At 42.1% G+C, this 27,544-nt stretch overlaps 1 protein-coding gene across 1 annotated transcript in view; it reads right to left on the reverse strand.

Moving 5' to 3' along the window:
- Positions 1-26,061, reverse strand: part of colec12 (collectin sub-family member 12) — a gene marked incomplete at its 5' end in the record, with an annotated part of 31,936 nt that extends 5,875 nt beyond the window's left edge. Inside the window, 3 exons of the mRNA XM_079237557.1 lie at positions 843-965; positions 21,554-21,604; positions 26,034-26,061. Of these exons, the coding sequence (XP_079093683.1) occupies positions 843-965; positions 21,554-21,604; positions 26,034-26,061 (202 nt within the window). The remainder of the gene's footprint in view (positions 1-842; positions 966-21,553; positions 21,605-26,033) is intronic.
- Between the last annotated feature and the right edge of the window lie 1,483 nt (positions 26,062-27,544).

The raw sequence follows: 27,544 nt of genomic DNA on the forward strand, positions 1-27,544 counted from the left end.
CATCAATGCCCTGCTTCAAACAGGGAGAAACGTCAAAAAAAACCGGTTGAAAGTAAGGACAATGTTGTACAACAACTGTTTCTCCAATCTGGAGGTCTGGTCAATCTCCAAAAGATATCAATTCAGTTGAAACTAAACAATGTGATCTGTGAACGGAGTCTCTTCAAGTGGTAAATATTAGACTGGACTCTCTGACTTGTTTGGAATTAGTTTTCCATTCTGTGGCATTGATACGACCCTTTGACTTTCATCACATCTCAGAAAGAAAGACAAAGTTAGAGAAAGATTGCACATGGGGGGCAGAGGATGGGGAAGTAAAGGGAAAATCTGCTAAAAATATATTTACATTTTGATAATTCATTTACTGTATATGTTTGGGAAATTGTCTACAAACATATATCTCTCTATGCTGAAATAAAAACAGCAAGACTTGGATTGATAATTTTACCAGGTGGCTCTGAAATTGGACTTTTGATGCAATTATCTTTTTAAATCAAAAGAGACGAGACCGTCACCAAAACAATCACCAGTCAGTAAGATACATCCTCTGGGGACCTTGTATGTATAAACATTCAGGGCAATCTGTCCAACATTAGGCTAAACAAAACAGAGGATGTGTATACAATAGGATATCTAATCCCACATTGATGTCTTAATTGTGCAGCATTTAACCATTGGTTAATAGGTGAATCTAAAGACTGTGACTCTGAAACGCACTGTAATTGTTCGTCAGTCAGTAGTTGGATTTGTGTCATGTGACCACAGCTTTACAATCTGCACTGAGGAGGTCAAGAGTTGTAGCAGAAACATGAAAAACACAGTTGGGTTTAGTTTGGACTTACCTTTGTATCCGAGGATGGCCACTGCTATGGTGAGCAGGGCACAGAGCACATAGAGCAGTGCAATAGCTGCCCTCAGCGCCCAGTCACTTTTGCACTTGGTGCACTCCGTACCCTCCTGAATTCCTGCAACATACGACAGAATTTGACTCACAAACCGATGCGCAGTATTCAGTATGTCTGAGCAGTAGTAACTCAAATGTTGTGCAGCGTGGAGTTAATGAAAACAAACCAAAGGTTTTCATTCAAAAATGGGATATTGTTTTTCATTTCATAACTAAGTTTAGTACTGCGTGTCCAAAGTGGGACACGCTGTGACTTTCTTCAGCCAAGTATCAATTGAAAACATTTGCCCTCATGAATAAATGACTCAATATGAAACTTTAAAAACACTTCACATGTGTTCACCATACGACCGAGAAGCCGAGACCAAACAGTTTCATTCCACTTTCTGTGTCATTCCTCGTTGCCATCCAACCTAAAACCAAAGTGCAGTGAAATCTCTGGGCATTTATGTCACAGATGTTCACTCGCTTAACACCTATGTCCTGAGAACAACCAACACCATGTGATACAATGCTAAACATTATACTATAGGCAGGATGTTTACGTGACTTCATTAGAACTGACCATGTAGCCTCTGGCAAGCGGAGTGAGAGGGCAGCTGGTGCTTCACAACAGGCAATACACAGCTTTGTGTAGATCTCAAATCAGATTATAGAAGAAGAGACAATTTCTGGAAACATGGAACACTTTTTCAGACAGGAAGGTTGTGAAATAAACAGAGTTAGCAAAAACAAAATGGTTTAAAACACACTTTTATTGTATTACTTATCTTAAAGGGACAGTGAGTGGGATTTGGTGGCATCCTGCGATGTGGGTGCAGATTGCAACCAACTGAATACTCCTCTGCTCAGCGGCTCAGCGCTCCCTTTTCCAAGTCTACGTAACGTGAGCCGCCAAGTGCAAAACCATGGTAATGCTGTTCACCTCACTCCGAGGACATCTTTACCGAAATAACACTAAATTTGGAAGCAAATAATGTTTTTTGTGGGGGCAATCTGGCGGTTTGATTACAACCCATCTGATCGCTTGACTGCTTGTGCCCCATTTTGCATTGATTTCAAACACAAAACATGGCCCTTGGCATTTTGGGTAAGTCAATTGATTCCACTGGGAGAAGCTACAAAAGGTGACTTTAGAGTATCAGAGGCCTGTCTCTGTCCCTTTAAGTCATGTCACCCGTGATGGGACTGAATGTGTAGCCACAAGAGGTTCCCAGTCAGAGGTGGGCCCAGACCACCAGAGGGGTACTGGACCCACACATCTGTGCAAATATCACGTCTGACCACCTCAAAGGGGCCCAGCCTTGGACCCAGATATGGATATGCAGGCCGCTGTTGTCCTTATGTGTGCTGAGAGCCTCATGTTGGGAGCCAGTGTGGAGAACCCCCACACACACTGGTCCTGACCACATGCTAAAGGACAACATCAAACCATATAAACAAGCAGCTGACCGTCTGCAGGTTCTGGGTCAAGAGCAAAGCGGTGGGGGTATTTCTGTGTTCATTAGAGTTTGAACATGGTGGCAGTATCGTGTGTGTCTCTTTCAGGGTCACTGAATTTCAAATACTTTCTCACAGTCAAAACCCTTTCACCCAGATTATTGCCAATCTACATGCTTCAATAATTAACTTTTCTACAAAACCCTCACTACTAACATAAAACAACAGATTCTTCTCAGTACAATGTCCTCACATACCTTTATTATTACACTGTAATTCAGATTGTATCATAAAACACAAATCTTAAATGCATGACCGTGACATGACCGTTTCTGTCATCAGTCTGTAGTCTCAGATTGTGTTGATAACTGAACTCATTTTGATCTTCAAGAAAAATGCTTGGAATAAAAAAAAGATGGTTCTGCTGCATCAATTTAGAAAACGTTCTGTTGTGAATCTGCCATTTTTTAGGAGTGCAATTCTGACTCCGTGGTGACGGGGCAGCAATGGAAATGCCGTATGGATTCTGACTTGGAACATTGAGGTTCAAGCTATTTGGTCATCATGGGAAAAGTTTGTGTGTGATGGTAAAATCACAACCAAAGATGAAAGAGCCTTAACTGTCAGGACTTTGCCTTTAACCCTAGAACACTAACGTTGGATTTTCACCCGAGCGATTGTTGTTCACAAATGCTGCTCACAGACATTCTTTTTTTTGAATATTTTATTTTTCTAAATATTTTCACACTGCAAAAGAACATGCAGAGCACACTACATTAAACATTACAGAAAATTACAAAAAAATACACAAGTAGATGAAATAAAACAAACTAAATAAATAAAGTAAATAGATAATTCCCCCCACCCAAATGAAAATAAAAATAAATAAAAGGTCGATGAGAGTGGGGGAATCAGACTTCCAAGTCATTGCTATACATTTCCTGGCCACACATAGAGCAATTTCTGCAAATTTAATTTGGAGCTTCATTAAAGACCCGTTGAAAGTTGTGAAGTTTCCCAGTAAACATAGCTCAGGATCCAATGGAAAGGTAACACCTGTGATCTTAGTTAAGGCATTACAAAAGTCATACCAAAAGGACCTCACCTTTGTGCAAAGCCAGGTACAGTGTAGGAAGGAGCCAACCTCTCTACCACATCTGAAACACATTTCTGACAACTCAGGTTTGGATTTATGTTGCTTCTGTGGAGTGAGGTACAGTTGATGAAGAAAATTATAATGCACAAGTCTGTACCGGGCATTAACCGTTGCTGACAAACTGTTCTGGCACAAATCTGGCCAGAGTTCTTTATTCAGATTCAACTTTAGATTCAGATTCAACTTTATTGTCATTGCACATAGTACAAGTACTATGACAACGAAATGGAGTTTGCATCTGTCGAGAGTGCAAAAGAGAAGCAGTTAAGGTGCAGCGCAATGTCTTGGATAATATAATGAAGACAGTATAAATATATATATATATATTCTATCCATACATATACGTACAAATGTACGTATATGTATGGTGCTAGTGTGGGAGAGGGGTTGGTAGTGGTGATGGGGGCTGTCACCGTGATGCAGAGTTAAGGGTGTTGACAGCTGAGTGGAAGAAACTGTTCCTGAGCCTGCTGGTCCTGGAACGGAGGTTTTTATAGCGCCTCCCAGAGGGGAGGAGGGCAAACAGTCCATGGCTGGGGTGAGTGGTGTCCCTGACAATACTGTGCGCTCTCCGCAGGCAGCGCTTGAGGTGGATGGTCTCGATGGCAGGGAGTGGAGTACCGGTGATGCGTTGGGCGGTTTTCACCACCCTCTGCAGTGCTTTCCGGTCTGAGACAGAGCAGTTGCCATACCAGACTGTGATGCAGTTAGTAAGGATGCTCTCGATGGTGCAGCGGTAGAAGTTCACCAGGATCAGAGGAGACATGAGGATCTTCTTCAGTCTCCTCAGGAAGAAGAGACGCTGGTGTGCCTTTTTGACCAGGGTTGAGGTGTTGAAGGTCCAAGAGAGGTCCTCTGAGATGTGGACACCCAGGAACCTGAAGCTGGAGACACGCTCAACCTCCGTTCCATTGATATGGATGAGGGAGTGTGTGTAGCGCTTTGTCTTCCTGAAGTCCATGATGAGCTCTTTGGTCTTTTTGGTGTTGAGGGTCAGGTTGTTGTTGGCGCACCCCGCCGCCAGGTGCCGGACCTCCTCTCTGTAGGCCGACTCATTATTGTTTTTGATGAGGCCCACCACCGTTATGTCATCTGCAAACTTGATGATGGTATTGGAACCACGTACAGGCGTGCAGTCATAGGTGGACAGGGAGTAGAGGAGAGCACACAGTCCTGTGGAACGCCAGTGTTCAGGGTGAGGGTCGAGGAGGTGCGATTGCCTATGCAAACCTTGAATACTGTCTATAAATGTGGTTCATGTGGTAGAGTGTTCGCCCTGTAATCATAAGGTAGCAGGTTCAATCCCTGTCTTCACGTGAGTTTAACATTTTAAACGCATATCTTTTGCTACGTGAGCTCCGCAAACGGAGGAGGACGGATCCGTTTTTACTAGCGGACGCCTCAGTGTCTCATGAGCTGCCACAGAACCAGCAGCAGTAGTTGAGTCTGGAGACTTGATCAGCTTCCTAAAAGTATATTTACTTTGCTCAGTTTGCTGCAGCAGTTGAGGAATCGCTCTTCTGCAGCTTGACACCTTTCAGCAGATGCTTGTTCTGGAAGAGTCTTTCAACATTACATTTTTAGTTTTTTGCTAATTTCTCGCCAAATATCAAGCAGACAGGTCAGCAGCATCGTTGGCAGTGAAAGCAAATTAATACGTCCACGCAGAATTAAACGCTCCACTTTCCTCCGTGACTTTTCTTTGTTATTTATTTATCCGTTGATAGTTTAGCAAGGGCAGGGCTCTGAATCACGAGTAGCCACCTGCAGGGAAAGAGGCTTGACAGCTACGTGACAGGATGTGACGCACATTTTAGTTAAAGAAATATTTAAACATTTATTTTAATTTATAGTGACCCAATATTATCTAAAACTTCAAGCTAAGAGGAATTCCCTTTGAAAGTTATTCCATCCATCCATCCATCCATCCATCCATTATCAGCCGCTTATCCGGGGTCGAGTCGCGGTGGCAGCAGGTTCAGCAGGCCGACCCAGGCTTCCCTCTCACCCGCAACACTTTCCAGCTCATTCTGGGGGATCCCGAGGCGTTCCAAGGCCAGCCGGGAGATATAATCCCTCCAGCGTGTCCTCGGTCTTCCCCGGGGTCTCCTACCAGTTGGACGTGCCTGGAAAACCTCTAATGGGAGGCGTCCAGGAGGCATCCTGACTAGATGCCCGAACCACCTCAGCTGACTCCTTTCGACACGAAGGAGCAGCGACTCGACTCCAAGCTCCCTCCTGATGTCCGAGCTCCTTACCCTATCTCTAAGGATGAGCCCGGCCACCCTGCGGAGGAAGCTCATTTCGGCCGCTTGTATTCGAGATCTCGTTCTTTCGGTCACGACCCAGAGTTCGTGACCATAGGTGAGGGTTGGAACATAGACCGACCAGTAAATGGAGAGCTTCGCCTTCCGGCTCAGCTCCTCTTCACCAGGACGGACCGGTACAGCGCCTGTTTTATTGCTGCAGCCGCACCGATCCGTCTGTCGATCTCCCGCTCCACCTTACCCTCACTCGTGAACAAGACCCCGAGATACTTGAACTCCTTCGCTTGGGGTAGGCAGTTTGTCCCCACCTGGAGGGAGCAATCCACCGGTTTCCGGCAGAGCACCATGGCCTCAGATTTGGAGGCGCTAACTCTCATCCCTGCCGCTTCACACTCGGCTGCAAAACGCCCCAGTGAATGCTGGAGGTCACAATCCGAGGAGGCAAACAGGACCACATCATCCGCGAACAGCAGAGAGGCGATCCCGAGACTCCCGAACCGGATCCTCTCCACCCCCTGGCTGCGCCTAGATATCCTGTCCATGAAAGTCACGAACAGGACCGGTGATAAAGGGCAGCCCTGGCGGAGGCCAACACCCACCGGGAACGTTTTCTGACTTACTACCGAGGATACGAACACAGCTCCTACTGCAGGCGTACAAAGACCGGATAGCCCGTGCCAACGGGTCCGGCACCCCATACTCCCGCAGCACCCCCCACAAAAACCCCCGAGGGACCCGGTCGAAAGCCTTCTCCAAGTCCACAAAGCACATGTAGACTGGTTGGGCAAACTCCCAGGACCCCTCCAGTAGTCTTGCAAGGGTAAAGAGCTGGTCCACTGTTCCACGACCGGGACGGAATCCGCACTGCTCGTCTTGAATCTGAGGTTCGACAAGCGGTCGGAGCCTTCTTTCCAGCACCCTGGCATAAGCTTTTCCCGGGAGGCTGAGCAGTGTGATGCCACGATAGTTTGAGCACACTCTCCGGTCCCCCTTCTTGTAGATGGGAACCACCACCCCGGTCTGCCAGTCCATGGGCACTGTTCCCGACCCCCATGCGACACTGAAAAGGCGTGTCAACCAAGACAGCCCAACAATGAAAGTTATTCCACTGGGCAAAAAAAAAAAGAATAAAATAAAAACGTCTTCTTTTTTTTTTTTGTCAAAGCCTCAGGGAGCCGCAACAGATGGGCTAAAGAGCCGCGGGTTGCTGACCCCTGAGTTAGATGGATCATATTAAAGAGTCTGCACAGGTTATTGGCTGATGAGCATTTCAAAATAAAGCCACTCTGGTCTGGGTTTATTCATTTTGGCAGATGTTGGCCAAGCCTGTAAACCAGGGCTTTGGAAATCAATTTATAATCTGAATTCAATAATGAAATGGGTCGAAAAGAGGAACACTTTAATGGATCCCTATTTTTTTTGAATCACGGTGATTATGGCAGTGGAGAATGATTCAGGAAGGGTTTGAGTTTTAGATGCCAAATTAATCACATCCATATAAGGGGGGTTAGTAAGTCCTTAAATTCTCTGTAGAATTCAGGGGGGAAGCCATCCTCTCCCGGCAATTTATTGGGTTGTAGAGAGCATAAGGCCTTTTCGATTTCTTTCGGAGTGAAGGGCAAATCAAGATTCTTTTGGTCTTCATGGTCGAGTTTTGGCAATTCAATAGTGGACAGAAATTCATCAATCTTAGAAAAATCCTCTGGCGATTCTGATGTATATAGATTTGTATAAAACTGTTTGAATGAGTCGTTAATTTCTGTTGGGTTGTGTGAGATTGCACCAGTTTCAGTTTGAATTGCATTAATTGTCCTTGAGCTTTCCTCTGTTCTCAGCTCACAGACGTTATTGAAAGTGGCCGTGTCTTCCTGCTCCGATCACTGTTTTTTTCTACAAGCACCTGTGATTTTCATCCGACGTTAGTGATAGTGTGACTATATTTTCCGGATAGGTTTTAACATTGACTTTTAACATTAATTAACTTTTCCTTCACATAACAAGGCTCACATGTCCCAGGAACATGTGGACCAAATAACAAGCCCATAGCTCCTTTATTTATATTATTAATCAGGTTTTATTGACGATTCCCTCATTTTTTTGTGGAACCTGGCAGGGACAGGTTTCACACCCAGACTCACATTCTCACAGCAACTGTTCCCCTATTAGGGATTTTGCAAAAGCAACAGAGATGCGGCACACATTAATGATGTGAAGCCAGAAAGAAAACCAAACTGGGGTTCTTTATTAATACAAGTAGTTATTTGATGGCTTCTTTTGTCATAATTACATCTACAGAGGATGATAACAGTAAGGTAATGAAACAATCATGGTAAACTATAGTAAACATGTCTGAGACTGAACTCCATCTATTCCGATGACAATAAGCCAGCACGCTAAATACAAATTGGACAATCTAAAGCATCATGTACAATCTGTGCAAAGCTAATTCCAACGGTCATGAACATTTTGATCCGAGAAAATCTTCTTTGCGTGTGCTGCTTCCTCGGCTTTGTGCTACAAACCCCCACGATGTACCTCACTAGTGTGTCATGTTTCATATCCAAAGGGCCATTGAGACTTCTTGCTGTCTACGCATAAACTACCACAGTACATAAACATGCTGACACATACATGTCATGAGCGGACTGGAAACACATTGTTTAGCGAAACGGCCCGGCGCAGAACACAGAGGGGGGCCAGTCGAGAGTTAAGAAGCTGTACAGCGGCCAGGACGTCCCAATCAGCAAGCTGGAATCCAGCCAGATTATCCCCAAAACATACATAAATGCCACAAAAGCGTAGAAAGAGCAGAGGTGACATGAAGAAGACTGTACCTAACATATTATAGCTGTCAAGTGAAAACCATGTAGCTCCAGCTTTGGCCTGTTTTTAGTATTTACATAATAATTTACGGGATAGTTTATGGACCAAGACAAAATAAATATCCATGAGCAGTTATGTTATAACTACTCAGGCATGCTTCCAAAGGGACGATATTGTTTCTCAACAAATGAATAAATTACCATTTAATTAGCTAAAAACATTCATAATGTCCAACGGACTGTGGTGTTACTCCAAATTTTACTCAGCGCCACCAGCAGGTCATAATTTTCACTTATCCAATAAAACATCTAAAGGCGTTTTGTCCTGACATTCATGTACAACAGCGCCATCATTGGGTCAACCATTTAATTTATCAAATAATTTGCTTTATGGCCAACTGCCAGCAAACTAATGACACCCATCAGCCTCAGCTGTACTTCATATTTAGTGACAGCAAATATTAGCATGCTAACAGGCTAAACTAGTATGTGAACATGGTAAACATAGTACCTAAACATTAAGAACATGTAAATGTCATTGTGAGCATGTCATCATGCTGATACACGTCTTTAACTCAAAGGACCATTGTGGTGAAGTACAGTCTCACAGAGACTCAGTAGTCTTGATGCGACACAACAAAGACGCTATTTTGAAGCCACAGCACCAACATAGCAGATATCTCTGGAGCATCTCCTGGAATATATCTGACCAGCGTGAGAGTTGGACAAATAACTCATACTAAGAAGAAGTTATGGTCAGTTGTGGTTCAGCTTTGTCGATGTCAATTAGCTCACTGTTGAGAAACCGAAGAACAGAGTTCAGAGAAACAGTGACAACGCGGAGAGAGGCAGAGAAAGATGGGGGCAGTCCAGAGTGGTGTCTGTAAAACAGCTGTATTTTATTTGGACTCTGAGTCAGTCAAAGAAAAAATATGTCTCAACACTTATTCCCTTATTCCATGTACCTGCCATGAGACTTGCCTGCATGCCCAGTCTCACTCCTGGCTGGCAGTGGAAACTTCCATGGCAACACAAAGGAAGCCTGTACAGACGGGAGCCTTTTTGTGTGAAGACCCTTTGTGCAGAGTGTTAATACTAAGTTACGTACAGTAACTGGGAGGCTACCACGGCCGGACGTGGTCACACAGACAGGCCATGCCTCTTCACTCCACCTGGATGGAGTCTCACATTTACAAAGGGAACACACATATTGTGTCTTTTAAGTAGTTACGTTACTATGTGTTATATGTCTGCAAATACAAACTGTCAAAACTACAATTACATCTAATTTTGGCTCAAGTTACAGTTTAAAATTTCCGTAATCAGTTTTACTGAAACAATTTGGTTTAGAAATGCCTCAAGAAACTAAAACAGATACAAGTAGACATATAAATGCATTATAAACAAACCACAGTGGATAACTGAGGATGAAATGCAATTTTCAGATACAAAATAATAATAATGATTTGATTTTTTCCTTACTAAGTTAATGAAGACTTACAATAAATGTGTAACTTTAGACATATAATACTGCTGTTTTGGCTAGGCATATGATTTTCCCATTCAAACGTATCTAATGTTGACAGTATTCAATATTTCATATGAAAAAGAAAGAATAAGGGGAAGGACAAGACAGAGTCTACCGCCATGCAAGCGGTTCCGTCAGGCTGTTCTTAGGCGCTGTGGTGCCTTGAGCTAAATGCTGATGTTTAACATGTGTGTGTTTCCCATGTTCCCCATCTTGCTAACATTTGATAGGTAACAGTGAACAGTGTACAGCACAAAGTACAACTGGGGCTGATGCGAATGTTATTGGTAAAAGCAGTGTGTAAAGTGTTGTAGAGGCGGAAGTTTGGTGGCGGTTGATGAAAGTCATTGGGATTCATGGTGACCATGCATGCTTGTACAAAATGTCATGGCAAGCCAACTAATAGTTGTTGAGATATTTCAGTCCGGATCAAAGTGGTGGACCATTGTTTAGCAGAAGGTTTGTACTTCACTACTGTTTTGTTTGGTTACTTCCTGTCTGCAGGTCTGTCCATGTGCTAACTTTAGGTAAATAAAGTGACTTAATGGATTGATGGACTTCTCTTTTGCAATACACTGCAATTTAAACAGATACGACTGATGCAATTATACTGCAATTAATCTTGCCCGGTGCAGCATGGACCTAAAGAACTGGTACTTGACGAACTTCCTTGAGACAATGTTGAACCTTTACTGTGTACTGAGTACTGTGGTCTGATAGTTATAACAGTCGCCAACTGGAATGTTAACAAGTAAACACTCTCAAACAGGGGAAGTTACCACTAAGACAAATTACGCTGACATTGGGGTCCCTGAATAGCTGATCTGGCGTGAGCCAGGTTTTTTTTTGTTCACTCGCTGCGAACAGGTTTATGACACTTTAAATCGAGCCCTGGTCCTCTAGAACATCTGGACCTTGTTATAGTGGAGCCAAATCAAAGGACGCACGCAAACAGTTGATACATAATCCCCTCATGCCAAGCATAAGAATAAAAATAAAGGGCTGCGTTTTTTTTTATTTAAACATTGCCTCCTGTGGGCTATTTTGGGTGGTTTTATAAGAAACCTTCTCCGTGGTACTCATGATGAGTAAGGAGATCAGTTGTTTACAGCCGCCTGTATCTGTATGTTGGGTTGTTAAAGAAAAATAACGTATGGATGACCAAATGTCTGAACAGGATGAGATGTCCTCATTACACATACTCACACACATGCACACAAAACACACATTGCCTAAAGCTGACAAAGCTGAACAGTGTACTTTTGAAGGCCGTGCCATACTGGGATATGCAGTGCAATATGGGCCGGCGTCTCTGGAAAACATCCACTTTAGCATGCTATTAAGTCTTATATTATATGGCCTACTAAAAAACATGCTTAGGGACTGAACAAAAATCATTAAGATGGGGACATTTGCCGTAGGGACAGAACGCAGGACTCCGGTGGGATGAGAGGAGGTGGAGGAGTTTTTTCGTCTTGTTTTTCCTGTGTTGCAAACGGGCTACAGCTGCATGTTGCTGTGTATACCTGGGTTGCATAATATATATACATTATCCATGACATTGAACTTTTTGAGAAAGCAGGGGAGGATCTTTGAACATTTTCTCATCCCAAATGAATTATTTTTTTGATAATCAAATAGTTACATCCCACTTGTTGCTTTTGGAAAGAGCAGTCTGGTGGAAACGTCTCCCAACATGGCCAGCTATGTGACTCAGGCATTGTGTTAATTTGAGGAAAAGTCATTATATACTACTCAAGAGAGCCACTGCAATCTTGCCTATCACCACCTGCTCTTTATGCGGTTGATAAACTTTAAAAAAATAAACTTTTCCCTACAAAATGTATATAACTGCAAGTCCCACAAGTACCGTGGCATGCTTATAGAAAGTTGGAAGTTCAGTGGAAGTTGTTCAAGAACTAGAGTGAAACATTTGGAAATAATGAACGGTGATATATCCTTTGACAGAAGCGTGCAAAAGGAAAAAATGGCATCCGTCAGTGGAACAGAGTTCACTGCCGAGGGAAAATTTTATCGTGCATTTCTTGATCGCTGAGCTGGCTGCTGTTTTTCAAAGCGCTAAAAGGCACAAACAGCCTAATTGGTAGAGAAAACAGTAAGATGGCTTATAAAAGAGGGATTCAGATCCAATGAAGCAGTGAACATGGAGCTGATTAGATCAGGTTTTGTAATCCCATCTGTGCTTGGTTAGTAGACAGACTATGACAAATAGGTCCTATATCGTAATCTCAAGAAACAGACTTTTAAGCATGCAAGTGTGCCTCATAAACAAAGCTGCATGGGCCCCTGTATTCAGGATACTTTGCAGGCTAGGATTGGATATCAAAAAGCTCTTGTGTCCTAGTCAGCAGTTTCCATCAAAGACTAAAGTCCAGGTTGACTGTTTGTCTCTGGTCTCACTGGATGGTGAAATTTGGAGAGCAATAGTTGGAGTCCCAGCTTTTAGAAAGTTTCAGCGACGTGATGTCGGTCCATCGTGGGCTGGCAAGCAGGGATGGTGTTGGCAGGCAGGATTTTTTTTTTATTTAATTGAAAATGAATACTCCCAAGGAAAGCTGTAAAATGCAACTCAAATAGCACCTGCATCTACACTATTAAAAAGGAAAGTGTTTAAAGCAGGCACATGCAAGAAGGTTCACTTGTGCAAAAACACTAAGGACTTCATTTATTAAAAGCGATATTTCTACGCTAAAATTAAACTTCTTTCGTCACTTGTCATTCTAAATAATGATTATGCATCTCGATGGTTTTACTAGATGATTGATTTTTATTTATATGCCTGTGCTGTAAAACTGAGCCTGAACCAATGACATGGAGAACCGTTTCATCAGTACTGTGCTGAGAAGAGACCACTGGATATAAATATGCCACGGTTTTACTAAACATAGTCTAGGTTACTCAGTTCAGCCTGATAATCAGTTGTTACACATATGAATACAGACATTGTATTAAAATCATCAAGTTTCTTTCTCTGAAGGGTCGACGGTTGGAAAAACAGTACACAAAAAAAAGGACTATATCGATGGCCGAAGAGCTTATTTGAGAATAATAATCCAAAATTGTTGTTTTCTTGCAGAATGCTATTTGTTAAGAATATCCAATACATAATACAACATACAAAAAAATACAAAAAGATAGGAGGTTTTCCCCCACTTTTCCTGGATCATTTTGCAGATAGGAGGTTTTGTACTTTGGCCATCGATAGTATAGTATCTGCCACACTTAACATTCCAAAGTTTTGACTCCCATCTAGAGCATTTCAATTCCAACTAAAATGTCGGACATTTACAGGAAGAAAATGTGCTCCTTTAAAACGGACCTTTGAATTACAGCATTCACATCCATGAATTTAGAAAAACATGGAAGCCATAAACCAGCTTTATTGGCCTGAGAGGAAAACTAGAGACCCCCTGGCTCCTCCTGCTCATATTCCAGTGTTGGCATGTTGAAATGAGGTAATTTCAAGTAAAACAGGACCATGTGAACCTCAGAGAGAGAGAGACAGAGACAGAGAGACAGAGAGAGAGAGAGAGAGAGAGAGAGAGAGAGAGAGAGAGAGAGAGAGAGAGAGAGAGAGAGAGAGAGAGAGAGAGCAAAAGAAGAGGGGGTAGATCCTCACTTTCACCATGTCAGTGACACCAAATGAGCATCTACTCTCTCGTCTTTGACTTATGGCTTGTTCAAATGTGCAATACATGTTTTTCTGCCCTCACTATGCATCTACTGAAGGCGTTGTGCAGCTAAACTCGCCTCCATGGAAGGTTGCTACCATAAAAAAGAGTTACACTAAATCTGCCTTCTTCTGATGATAAGACATTTGCTGTTAACTCTCTGCAAAGTTTTAGGCTACAGATCGTAATGCAGAGGCTAAAAACAGCGCTGGTATACATCATCAAAGTGGTTATGGCACGTAAAGCTGTTCATTGGCGGCAAATGCAGGTAAACGTTTATATAATTTGAAGCAATTTTGAGCTGCGGCGCTTCCGTCTAGTAGGAAAACAATGGCACAGCCAGCGCAGAGCGGTCGGCTGCTATTATAAAGATGAATACTTACAGAAACAAGCAAACTGGACTCACAAAAATACCGTTATATGCTAACTGTTCAGTGACAATTACAACACTGCTATAAGAAGAAGAGCACCTAGAGATAATGCTCAGTCAAGGACATTTGGTATATTTGGTGTCAGTATTTGCTTGGTCACAGATCTGACAAAAGGCTCCTTGTAAAAATGTCAGTCAGTTTAAGCTGTTATGGAACGGTGCCAGTGGGGTTTAAGAGCAAATTAAACTAACTACTGGTGGCAGAGTATTTATGTATTTAGTTTTTGGTCTAGAAAACAAGCTTATCAATGTCAAAATGTCCCCAAATTAGTAATTATCTGAGGTCCAGCCTGTCATGTCAATCAATGGCCGGTCAGGTTCGGCTTAAAGGCCAATCTCAATCCTAAAAAACACCTCTCCAATAGGAGCTGCATGGCTAATATTTGGTTCCAAAGGCACAGTGAGTGATATAGTCTGCCAACTCGTGAAACAGGATTATAATGAAAGAACCCACATGGGACAAGCACTGGCCATTTTCATGACTAAACCCACATTGAATAAAACACCACATTTCTGTCACTGATTTAAGTCATTTACAGGGTTAGGAAAAGTGCACAAGAGAGTCTCGTTAAGCAAGAACTTACAGGATGTATTTATGGGCTGGAACCTCCATGTGGCAATGTGCTGAGCCTCTGATCACATAATATCTCAATAACTAATTATCCAACTGCCAGGAAAAACGTATTGCACTCTATTTGTGCTCCGTGGATTATATAAGTGTGATCAATATCAAACAAATCTATAATTGTAACCATGTTAGACGATTTTGTTTCTAATGGCTCCCACAGTGGCGCATCACAAAGAACTGTCTGTGACTTGGAAGACATTTAAAAATAATATGCGGTGAGATCAATCAGAAAGCCTGACACATCCTAATCTCCACCTCACCACAAAAACACGAACAGAAATAAACAGAGACATATTTTGTCACGCGAGTTAAGAATATATTATTACACATTCACGCAAACCCAAAACCGCTGATCGGGTGCCAAGGTGAACTGTGGAGTGAACGCCACGGACCATCTGTGCAGTAGGGTTTCTGTGTGGTCATGAACGCCGTGGAAGCACTTAAGATACGAAATCAGCAACAATGATCATCAGCCGGCGTCTGCGCTGTACTCCTTACCATCACCGCACACCTCTTTGCAAGCTTCATCGCCCAGTAGAGCCAATGAAACCACACAGTGTGGACCCAACCAGCCGGCCAGCCAAGTCTGGCTTTACTTTTTGGGGGTAAGACGCTGACCACAGAGAGGGCGGTTTCACTGCCAGCTCAGGCCGGTGTAGCTGCACTGTGGTCTGTGCTGAAAGTTATGTAATGCATTATTAAAGCGAGACGTTTTATGTACGAACTATTCTCTTTCAACCATAGTTCCTGCATGCAACATATGAATTCATTTTTTTCATCGCTTTGAGCACCACAAGCCGAGTGTCCTATAGTCCCATTATATTGGCGTGGAAAAAAAACATGACACTGTGTCTGGAAAGACAAAAGATAATTGTGTAATGCTTTAATCTCTACAAATTAAATTCCATTCACCTCCATTTAACTGGAGTAGTGAACCAACACTGAACTATTGTGCTAAACTAACACGGTGGAGTTGATCCTGCAAACATAAAAGCTGCTCTTAGTATGTTCAATCGGGCCGTTCTGATATCTTTCCTTTGCAGCAGATGTACAGATGTGAATACACAAACACATGCCTGACTAGAAACAGTCATCTGAAACACTCGAGCAGAGTCAAAGGAAAGAACAAAAAAACCTCCACAAGGCTGGCTCCTTAGCACAACACTCAACATTTTTCAGTATGAAAAATAAAAAAACAGTACTAAAGTGTAAACAAGAAAGAACCATGAGTGGTGTGCTTGTGTGTTGCCAACGTAATCACAGCCAGAGCAACAAACACAGCGCAGGCCGGTCTTCGAGTCGGACGGTGAGCTGCACTGACTCACTGCACAAGAAAAATACACATTCTTTATTCTTGCTTTCTGCTGGGGTTTTTTTTTCAAAGAGAGGAAGCAGAGAGGTTGATGTTGGCCCTCTCTGGAGCCAAGAAAACCCCCATTAAGTGTAACACTAAAGCTGAGCCACATGCAGAACTTCTTCAGCATATCTGAGACTAGTGGAGAAAATGGAGTCAGACACTTCCAATACTCGTGTGTGTTATTCTTGTGATTGAGCCAAAACCTGCAGGGAAAGGAGAGCTCCACAAACATACATTATGTGAAAAAAGACACCGGATCAGACGACAGTTGGTTGCAGGCGCGTCGTTACCATTGGCCGACGTACCCCTCGGAGACACGGAGTACGGAATGGAGTGAAGAAGTTTGATGAGGTGGTTTAGCCGACTTCGGTCAAAACAACTCAACCAAATATAACACTGCTTACTGACAAAGGCTCCACTGAAACTCTACAAATATCTTGTTTTAGACGTGAAACCCTTTTTTATTGACATATTGAGTTAATAGGGGTCTCTAGCATCTGCATAGCGATGTCTGTACAGTATGTGTTTAATAAGAGCCTGCTATAAAGATAAGATGGAAGTCAAGGCAGCTGGAGCTAATTTTTAACTCCAAGCTTGATAACAAATGGAGCCATGCAGGAGTACATGCTGTTCCATATATGAAAATGTTCTCTGTCTGACACCATACGAACTATTTGGCAGTCATACAAGACTTGGTTTTCCCTTTTTTCACCGTGAAAAGTTTTGTTTTTGTTTTTTGGGAGAGTTTTTCCTGATCTGTTGTGAGGTCCTGGGACAGGGATGTCGTATTTGTACAGATTGTAAAGCCCTCCGAGGCAAATTTGTGATTCTGGTCCATACAAAATAAACTGAATTGAATTGAAATACTATCTGGATACACCAATGCTGAGCACTGCTTGCTGCTTCCTGCCAATGTAACTCTCGCCCTCTCGTATTTAGATTTATGTGAACTTTTTCTCAATATGTGTTCATGTTAATTAAAATGTTGCCCGGGGGATTTGCTCAGGGATTGAAACTACAATATGGATATGATTACTGCAGAGTTTATTGTGGTTGGGGATATAGTAATGGTTAAAAACAACCCAACAGCAATTGTTGGTCTACAACAGAGCTCTAACTCTGGTCTCTTGTATGAAACTAAGATAATCCAACACATCCTCATACCACAACTCGTATATCTTACGAAAAGTTGTTCCTTATTTGAATTTTTGTGAACTGTGTCACTTTACTCAGTGCAAATAAAGGGAAAATACCTTCCTGCATTGGCACCAAACATTGGCAGTAGATAAATTAATCCTGAACCAGAATTTTCCAGGATGAATTCATAAGGATACTGAGATGAAAAAACTAAAACTGTTATCCAGCTTTATAACTGCTACGGGTGAAGAAAAGAAAGATTGAAAAACAAAACTTGATGCCAATTTATCTTCTGAAATATCATATTTCATCATGATTTGCCTCCGCAGTGTGAACACATGCCTCTACTGACTGGTAAGATGCGCTGCAGCAGATCTATCTTCATCACCGTCTGCATCGGAGTCATCATCATCTGTGTTAAGCTGGGTGTTAAACAGAGGGGCTGCTCTTGAGTGCTGGGTTTTTGTTCAGCTGACCTGCAGCTGACCCCCACCCCCCTCCTCTCAGCTAACACTCTCAGCAGAAATCCTCATGGCTTGCTTTACGCTGGCCCCTGCCAGGATGCAGTGATTTGTGTTGTGTCTGGGAAGCATTCCCGCCTGCCTGTCATTGGTCAATCCAGGATTGACCCACCATCCTTTTGACCAGTCACAGACAGCTCCTGCAGATCTGCAGGTCTGCGATAAGATCAACAACAAGTCAACCCAGCAGTGCTCTGTGTTGTTTTATCTGCCTCTCTTTTCGTTACTCTTTTGGTAACGTCTGCTTCTCTGTGATCTATTAATGTTTTCTCTGTCTTTCTTCCCTCTCAGACTCACTGCGCTCTTTATTGAAAACATGAGCGAGTAATCTTTCATTAGGCCGTTGGAAACACAAACTGCATGCAGGCATGCCCTGGAGGGGGCTTTAAGTAACAGGCAGGCATTCCCAAAACATTCTTTTCTGTTAATAAAGTTCCCGTAAATTAAAACCACTTGCTGTTGTGCTCCCAAAAATAGGTCGAGCAAGGAATGCGACTCCTCGGCCGAAAAATAAAACTGTTGACAAATGTTTCCCCCTTCAATTAGAAAGAAATACAGCATATTAAAAAAGGTAGAAACCGGGGAACGCTAAAATAAAGAAAGCAGTTGTGAAATATTTAGATGAATTATTTTTTGTGAAATCATCTCCATGTGAGGTTGTATTTTTTTTTCTTTTTCCATCCCCCTCTACCCTCGACACATTGCTGACACAGCGCAGCCCTAGCATAGACCCTGAAGGCCCACAATGCCTTCTCCCTCTCCACCTCTCACTCAGGGTATATAAGTTTGGACTGAATAAACTTCCAGTGTGGATACAGGAAGTGGCTCAGCAACTTCTCAGGCTTGGACATGCTCTCGGTGGGATAATAGACCTCTTGTGGAAAGCAGATGTCAAAATAAGTCAAGAACTTCATTCCTCTCCTTACTGAAGACACACGAGAAGCACATTTCTCTGCCAGCACACAAGAATGTGTGTAAGCCACCATATGACACGTGAAAGGAATATTTAAAGGTTTTAGAAAATACTATTACTAATATAACTATTTGTTTCAATTGCAGAGATGAGAAGATTGATATCACTCTTATGTCTCTGCACTAAATTTGGAGCTGGGGCAAGAAGGTGAATAGCTTAGCATTAAGACCGTAAGCAGGAGAAAACAGCTATCGTTAGCTTAGCTTAGCATTAAGACCAGAAGCAGGGTAAAACAGCTAGCATGGCTCTGTCAAGAGTTCAAGAATATGTTCACTAGCACCCCCAAAGCTCACTAATAGACAGTCTATCTAGTTTCTTCTTCTGTACACAAACAGAAATGTAAAACTCCAATTTGTAGTTTTTGGGGGAAACAACCAGCAAGTGTAGTGACTTATGAGAGTCTTGTTGTCACTGCAGTGGAGATGTTGCATAGAAGTGGACGGATGGGTAGATTGTTAAGAAATAGTTACACCAGGCTAGCTGTTTCTCCCTGTTTCCAGGCTTTATGCTAAGCTAGGCTAATTGCTTCCCAGCTCTTGTGCCATACTTAACGCACAGCCATGAGAGTGGTATCAATTTTCTCATCTATCAGAAGCATAATTCCTCAAATTCTCAAACTATTGGTTTAAAAAGAACCCCTGAATACAGGAGTGGAGAAACAACACATTGAGAGGCTTCAGAACAGGAGGAGTAACTTGATGGTTCACCCGTATGTTGCTGCTGTATTAGTGGAGACGTTTCTGTGAACTTTTTGACATGTTTTAAGCAGGGAGTATTTGATAATCAACAGCCACATGTTTGGTGGAGTGTTCCTTCAACCTTTGTCCCCAAACATCTTTGTAGCCAGAGGTCAAGTAGCGAGAGTCAAAAGTACAGATGTTAAACATAAATATGTGTTCAGTAATTCTTCAACATCTTTTTTGAAGAATTACATCTTTTTTTATGTTTTATAAGCCGAAAATCTTATCGATCCTCTTCTTGAAAAGAAAGTTGAATAAACACACACGTATAATGTGTAAATGCATCGTGATGACACACAGTGTGGACTCCTACTGCACACACACTTCCTGACATACGACTGTGGAGTGTCTGCATGACGCACACACTCTTAAATCAGAGCGACCACTGTGATCGTTTCACCTCAAAGTGTTGAAACTTGATCTCTGTTCTGGGACAGAACCAGGAGAAAGTTATCGAGAGACACAAATACATCACACAGAAGTTATTGTTCTTCACAAGCCATGCTATTAAAGAGAGAAAAGCTACTGCTGCAAGCAGCGAAATGCAGGGACGGTGGGACACAGTGAATTTAAGAAAATGTGTATGGTAGATTAGTGGTGTATAATACGAGTAATAGAGAATATAGAGAACAAGTAAATGACAAGACTTTCTATGATGCTCATGCCTATAATGAACTTTAAACATATGTATAATGTAATTATAGTATACTATGTTTATAAACTTCAAACCGGAAGTTTCCAGGAACAGCACTGAGAAATTGCAGTTGCAAATTAGGCGTCACTATCTAATTATGTATGTCAACTTCCAACATAGGAGGAATGATGAAAGGGTGAGTATTGAAGGAACAGACTGCTTAGTCATACTCTTAATCATGTTTTCTTGTTCTTTGATCAGATACTAAAATAACTAAAACAACATTACACATGAATGCATTTAAGAGAAGGATATGGCTTTTTCCATGTTTCTATACAAAAATAAATCTGGTATTAGTAACAAAATGTAAAACAAAAATTATCTCGAGACTGGGATCACGCCCTACTTCTGGCGCCCTCGCTCAAGCCACACCCATCTTCAAACTTCACCTTCATTTTGATCTCAACGACACACCTGTGAGGTCGTGATGCTATTGAAGTGACTGACGGACGCACATATAAACACCTGGCTGACTCACACACAGACTCACAATGTTAAAATACCTATGTCGCTGTGGTGGCTGGTCACATTACTCTGACCTATACGTCAGAGGCACTAAATGATACATTTTCTTGAATAACTATATTGATGCTGAAACGTAACAGTCTTTTGAGACCAAGAATCATATCTCAGTGCTAGTTGTGAGACGTTTTGCATATTTTGCTAAAACCTCTGCTGGTGGAAATGACTGTGGCTTGTGTCAGGAGATCCGCTCGAACTCAAGGAATGTGTTAGTGTAAAAAAAAGTTTAACATGCTACACGCAGCTGGAGAAAGTACCAACATCTGTTCAATGGGTATAATCATTATTGCCCGATGAGAGACTGAGATTGTGAACCTGTCTGGGAAAAATTGGGATCTCAGAACCAGATACACTTGAAGAAAAGGAAATCAGCACTGACCCGTTTCAAGGCAGTTATTATGTGTAGTTTTGTGCTGAGTGAAACAAAAGTACACTGAGATGCTGATATGGTTGCAAAGTCAGGCAACTGGTCAAGAACACCCAGAATGCTGTGGTTTTCCTTTCCATCTGCTGTAACAGCGAACTAAAAATTAAAGTAGCAGCCAAAAATAAGTTTTGTTTCTGGGAAATGAGGTGTGGCCTTCTATTAACTTTGTGAATTATTACAGCCAAGCAAAATATTGTATTTAGAGAAAATATTCTTTATGCAATTATTTGGATAATTGACATCACGGATGTGACAGAAGGGATACGAACCCATGAAGGTTCACAGCTGGAAATTAAGATGTCACTTGATACTCACCGAACCTCTTATAACCAAAGGACTGCACCTCCTCCTCATCAGCAAAATCGTCTGGAGGGAGAACACAGAAATAAAGGAATTAATGATAAATAAAGGAATTAATTGATTAATGATCAATTAAAGATATCATGAGCTATGAAACGACACACACACATAATGCATTCAAACAATAAAGACAGAGAAACTGGGACACAGTCATGTGGGACAACAGTACAAGTTAATTTGACTTTGTTTTCCTGAGTAAAATACCTGTTTATTACAACATAAATCCCATCGGAGAAGCTCTTTGCACGGCTTATGTACATGGAGAGTGAAATACAGAAAAACTACAAGTAACATTGCATCCACTCAACCGTAAACAGAGTATCCCACGTTATACAGAATCACATGTAATCTCGCCACCTTGGGGGAGGAAAAACAATTACTCCCATGACCTGACGGGCCCTGAGCAGTGTTCCCTCTAAGCTGCGTGCGTGCGCGGCCGCGCAGGCCAGTCGAAGTGGCCGCGCAATAGATTTTTCAGACCGCGCACATTTTTCAGACCGCAAAACGATTTTTTTTCAGGGGTTAAAAATATTTTTTGCGCCAGTGTTTCTGAGACAGGAGTGAGCCATCTTCAAAATAATAAGATCTTTGATGTGACGTGTCGAGTCTTCTTGGCCAATCAGCGTCCCGTTTCTCGACATGCGCTCTCTGTACCTCTGCTAGCGCTCTGCCTCCGTTAGCACCCCCCACCCCCGCTGTCCTCCTCCGGGCGCCAGGAGCGAAGCTCGCCCAGAGCGCCACATGAGCTCGGGCCGGCGCTGTTTAGGCTCCGCTTGGCGGGCCCTGCTCCAGCAGCTATAGGGTACCATGGCGAAAAGAAAGGCAGAGCAGGCGCCCCAGAAAAAAGTCTGCCTAACGTTCAAACATGAGTGGCTAGATGAAATAGTCCAAACTGACACAGGTAGGATGAAACTTTCAGACATATTTAAATATGAAGAATATGAAGTTATTAAATTGTTTATATAGGCTACCTTTAGGAAAAATGACACCATGTAAATGTAATAGGCCTATACTTATTGTTAAGCACTGCATTAGCATTTTTCTTTCAATGCAGTTCCACTTAAATGTTGTACCTGCTGAGAAATGACTAAACACCTTTGATACTTTTATTTTTTTTGAAGTTCAACAAAGATCCTTTAAGTTCAACTAAACTGACTGGTAAAACACCATCATTAAAATGTTCCCAAAGTCCAGCCATTATAAAGGATATTGAATAAATATCAACCTTGTATACATATTGATGCATTTGCTGTCATCTCTTTGAATCCCCTATGGCTAACGCAGGCTTGTGGTCATTTTTGGCAGGTCGCGTAGTTGCGAATTGCTCACAGTGCTGAAATGTGCGCTCAGAAAAAAAAAAAATTTGCTCAGTGCTGAAAAAAATTAGAGGGAACATTGGCCCTGAGCGTCATCTCCTCTCAAACCGCTCTTACGTCTATGGGAAAGAACTTTGCCAATTCAAAACTTTTTTCCCTGTGTCATCATCCATGGCCATGGAAAATAAAGGAAAAAAACATTTGTCCCAAACAAAAATAATCAGTTCATCTGTTCTAAAATGCCAAAAGCAGTGAGGTGTGGCAATATGAGAAGTGTAGAACGGTTCCTTATAGTGAAAAGGCGAATGAAAACAGCGGATGGGACATTGTCTTATTTGTGGTGCATTGCATGTCTCCTCCTGAGGTTAACAGCTAGGACTGTTCTTGATTTTAAACCTGTAAGAAATCACAGTGACTTTTGAGCCGACATCTCATGACGGAGAGCAGAGCAAGTTAAGAGGTGAAAAGAACAATCCAAACAGTTGTAAATAATCTGAAACCACATCATACTTGAGGAATCCTTTTCCCCCCAAAAAAACAATACTCGGTTTCCTGTTTGTGTTTTCAAGCAACATGATTGTGTTCCATTAGAATGTAATGTTACCGTAAGTATGCTTGGCTTTCCAAGAGTCATTCGGGGAAATGGAGTTCATTGCTTTTTGCACGAAGGATTGAAAACAAAGTGGATTTGAAAATAGATTAATAAGTCAAAACTCTGTCATTTGGGTTTAATATTGCTGCTGTGGGGCCATAAAACCTAAGAGGGATTGCTCAACACCACTTGAATGGATGCCAGCGAATACTGATTTTACAAGTTAAAAGATGTCGAGGCATCGTTCTTAAAACTCGGATGAATTCCAGTGAACAGCATTTAAGTGAACAGCATTTATGCATTTTAATGACACATAACTGATGGTTAAGCAGCATTTTAATTATTATATATAGTTAGAAGCTGCTTCACATTGGAATATAGTCTTTAAAATGCTGTTATACAATTGTTATAATAACCAAAACTCTAACATTCAGACCAAAATTAGTTCCGCTTAACGTAGACATCTTGCAAGTGACTAACTATTGTGCTTTTTGCTTCCTGTAAAATATTAGTGTTTGTCTCTGTTGTGGCTATTAGTCAATCATCAAAACTAAACAAGGTTAACATCAAAGGGCCACTGATGCACCACAGGAATAAACGTTATGCAGTCATAAAGCTGTTGTTCATAAATCAAGTGTTTGCAGTGTGACAAACAATCATTATAACAATGTCCTGAGCGTTTAACCACATCTCATGGCTTTCATCAGTGGATGAGTACATTGTTGTTCACAGAGCAATGATTGAAGTGAAAAGGACTTTGTGAGAACAGGCTCAATCAGCTTTTTTGTGTGTTTTTCTTGTGGTGCATGCATCTATACTTAGCAATCAAGCAAACAAAATAAAAAATAAAGAAAGCATGGTTGCTGCTGCCTCTGTAGCTCGGAACACTCTAAACCCTCACAGGTGCATGCTGGTCCTACAAAATACCTGCAGATGTCAACAGTGGTGTCCAATTCTTATAAAAACAACTACAAAACAACTACTCGAGTACACAAAACAAATAAAAGCCACTACAAACCTATAATAACAAGTCCCATCGCCTCTCAGTGCACAGTAGCAACAGGAAGTGGCTAACGTTCAGTCACATTAAAGATGTGCCTGAGCTGAGTTATTCATATTCAAGTCCACAATGCAACGCTCTGTGTTAGTATTCTAAGATGGACCACAAGGGGGCAGGAGTCATGTCGTGTTTAATGTACTGTTGCACCGAGGCTTGTTGACCTATAAAGCCTTTGTGAGAAGGTGAGAATGACACGATGTTATTCATCAACATCCAAAAAACATCAGGACACCACATGAGAATCACATCTGGCAACCTTAAAATAAACCTTTATTTAAATGGACGAGTTGTTAACCAATGGCCACCATGACTCACGCACTTTTTTGGCTCTGATGTTACATTCCCTAACGCGCTGAAAGGCACCAAATCATTAGATTAAGGACCCAGATGGCGGGTGCGCAGTTTTTGCCCACCACAATAAAGCCGTCCATGCACGGGAGTTAAACTGAATCAGTGTTTCCTTCAGTTGCTTCTTATTTCATTAAGCCACACTTTTGATCCAACGTATGCAACAAGTCTTTCATACAGAAAAGAAGAGAAGACACAAATAACGTTATAATTGACTACTAACACATTCATATTCGCAGTCTTGATGACGTTATTGCCACGTGTATTTTAGTTTTGCTCTGTTGTGAATAGTTTTGTGAGTGTAGGTTAGTGTTTGATGTGCAGCAGCAGCAGCCAGATGCAAAACAATCCCAAGCAGAGTCCCCTAATTGAAACCAGATGTCAGACGAGAGATGAAGCCCACGCATTCCTCGCGTCTCAAACTGAGAGAAAGAGGCAGAAAAGTGACAAAGAAAGTGCGACAGGAATACTGCACGAGCAGAAAATAGATCCAATGATGATCAAGCATGCGCTTCAGTTAATTTCTGTCTCCTCTGAGTGAGCCTACCTTTCATTGTGCTTTACAGGACTCTACCGTTGTGAAGCTGTTGTTTAAAGTCACATCCACAGCATCGCAATAGCATTTGCCCAAAAGCGCACAGCCCCTTTGGATCTGCGAGTATCCAAATATCCAGTTAGCCGGACTGGAGAGAAATGAGAGATCAAAGGTCCATCCGTCCTCACGCTGGGGACGATCTCCTGCAGCGCAGCAGGTAACTCAGGAATGGACTTTGTTGCAAGTAGGAGTTGCAAGAGTAACGTGAGAAAACTATCTTCTTGTGTATCTGGTAGTTTGGAAAGATGCTGAGGTGAGGGTGTATCCTAGACCAGCTCAGCAATCTGCTGGTACCCGCAGCAGTAACCGGAGAAACTCAAAAAGTGAAGGAATCCAAACGTGAGAGGAAGTGGTGCTGCTCGGAGAAACCACGTGCTCCCTCATCTGCGCGCACCATCTGCACCCCTGATTGCTGTGTGTGTGTGTGTGTGTGTGTGTGTGTGTGTGTGTGTGTGTGTGTGTGTGTGTGTGTGCGTGCGTGCGTGTGTGCGTGTGTTTAATTCGATGTATATAATATTGCGCACCATAACGCTGATTCAGCACCAGTACCATTGTCGGGTCACACTGTTTGGAGTTAGAACAGGTTCCTGCTTGTGCAACATTTGGAGTTGGACCAAAATAAAAATAATAAAAAATAAAAAATAAGCCCTGTTGCGCTTTGATAAATCTTGTGAAAAAAATAACCTTGTCAATTAATAATACATTGTGATAAACTCAATTTGAATGTTGGATAGAGGAGAAGCACATGGCATGCCTTAGAGGGGAACTACGGCCATTTAAAAAAATCATGCTATATGGACTAAGACAGTCCACAAATATTAGTAAGCACAAGCAACTCGCTCCTAAATGCAAACACTAGTGCTAGGACCAGAGAAATAGAAGGACATTACTAGTGAAATCAACTGCGGCCAGTCTATGTGCACCGTTGCCACTGTGACCATTGTGGCCACTGCGCTAACTTCTAGAAACTTGACCAACTTACAGCAATCCACAGTCCAAGGTTTTACAGTCGTGACTAAAAGCTAATGTAACGACGTGATGCTTCATCCACACACTTGTTGTCACAGTGTAAGAACATGCTACCGCCAGATGAGGGACTACTTTATCCCGCTCAATTTCTGTCACCAGTGTAGCATTAAAACATGTGGCATTAGCTAGCGAGCTGTGCTACTTTCACCAGGCTTCAATATTACTGAAAATAAGCTGAATAACAACAAGCGGTATTTTCTATTGTACCATAGCAGCCCCAGGCTTAATACTTTTATACAAGTTTGAGACTTACTTATCTTTTTATCAGTTGTATCTTGTTGCATTAAATCCATTGTGGAGGGACTTCACTAATGGATTACATTAATTAGTTTTGCCACATGGAGGCAGCAACTAGCTGTGAAGTTGACTTGAGGAATGTGTTCATTATCTATTATTACACTTCCAGCAGACAGGGAGCAACGTCATTATTCATTTGGAGTTGTGTTTCTGGCCACCTGATCAATAGAAGTCCATTATTCCTTCTCTTTTAGCTCAGACTTTTTTGTTTCGTCTACCGACACCTGAGACAAATATCTGTCTCTTTAGCTGCTGAATGCTTCAATTCATTCAGCAGGTAGTCATCAACGGTGTACACTGAAAGCAGCTGCCCGCTTCAGCTGAAAACACTGAGCGGAGCGGTGGGGTTGAACCAAAACAACAAAGTTTAAGGCAATTCAACTAAAACAATGAGCTGAAAGATGTTATAAAACTCGGCAGCCTGGGGTGGTAATTCTCTGGAGGTTTGTCACAGTGAGCGATACCTTTCACGTTACACATAGTCCTGTGATGTTTTGTCAATATATTAATTCAAAAAACAGCTCTAAATTAGTGACAGTGATCATTCCGTGTCCATAAAAGACACTTAAGTATATTTATTCTTCACATCTGCTGTTTGTTAACCATGAAGTTGGCTGGAAGGCAAACATATCCCTCATGCAATAACTGTTACGCTTTTTAATTGGGGTTTCCATGCCTCACTCGCATGCTCATTATTTTTATTTTAGAC

The sequence above is a fragment of the Taurulus bubalis genome, assembly GCF_910589615.1.
Source record: "Taurulus bubalis genome assembly, chromosome: 1".
Taxonomy (NCBI): Eukaryota; Metazoa; Chordata; class Actinopteri; order Perciformes; family Cottidae; genus Taurulus; species Taurulus bubalis.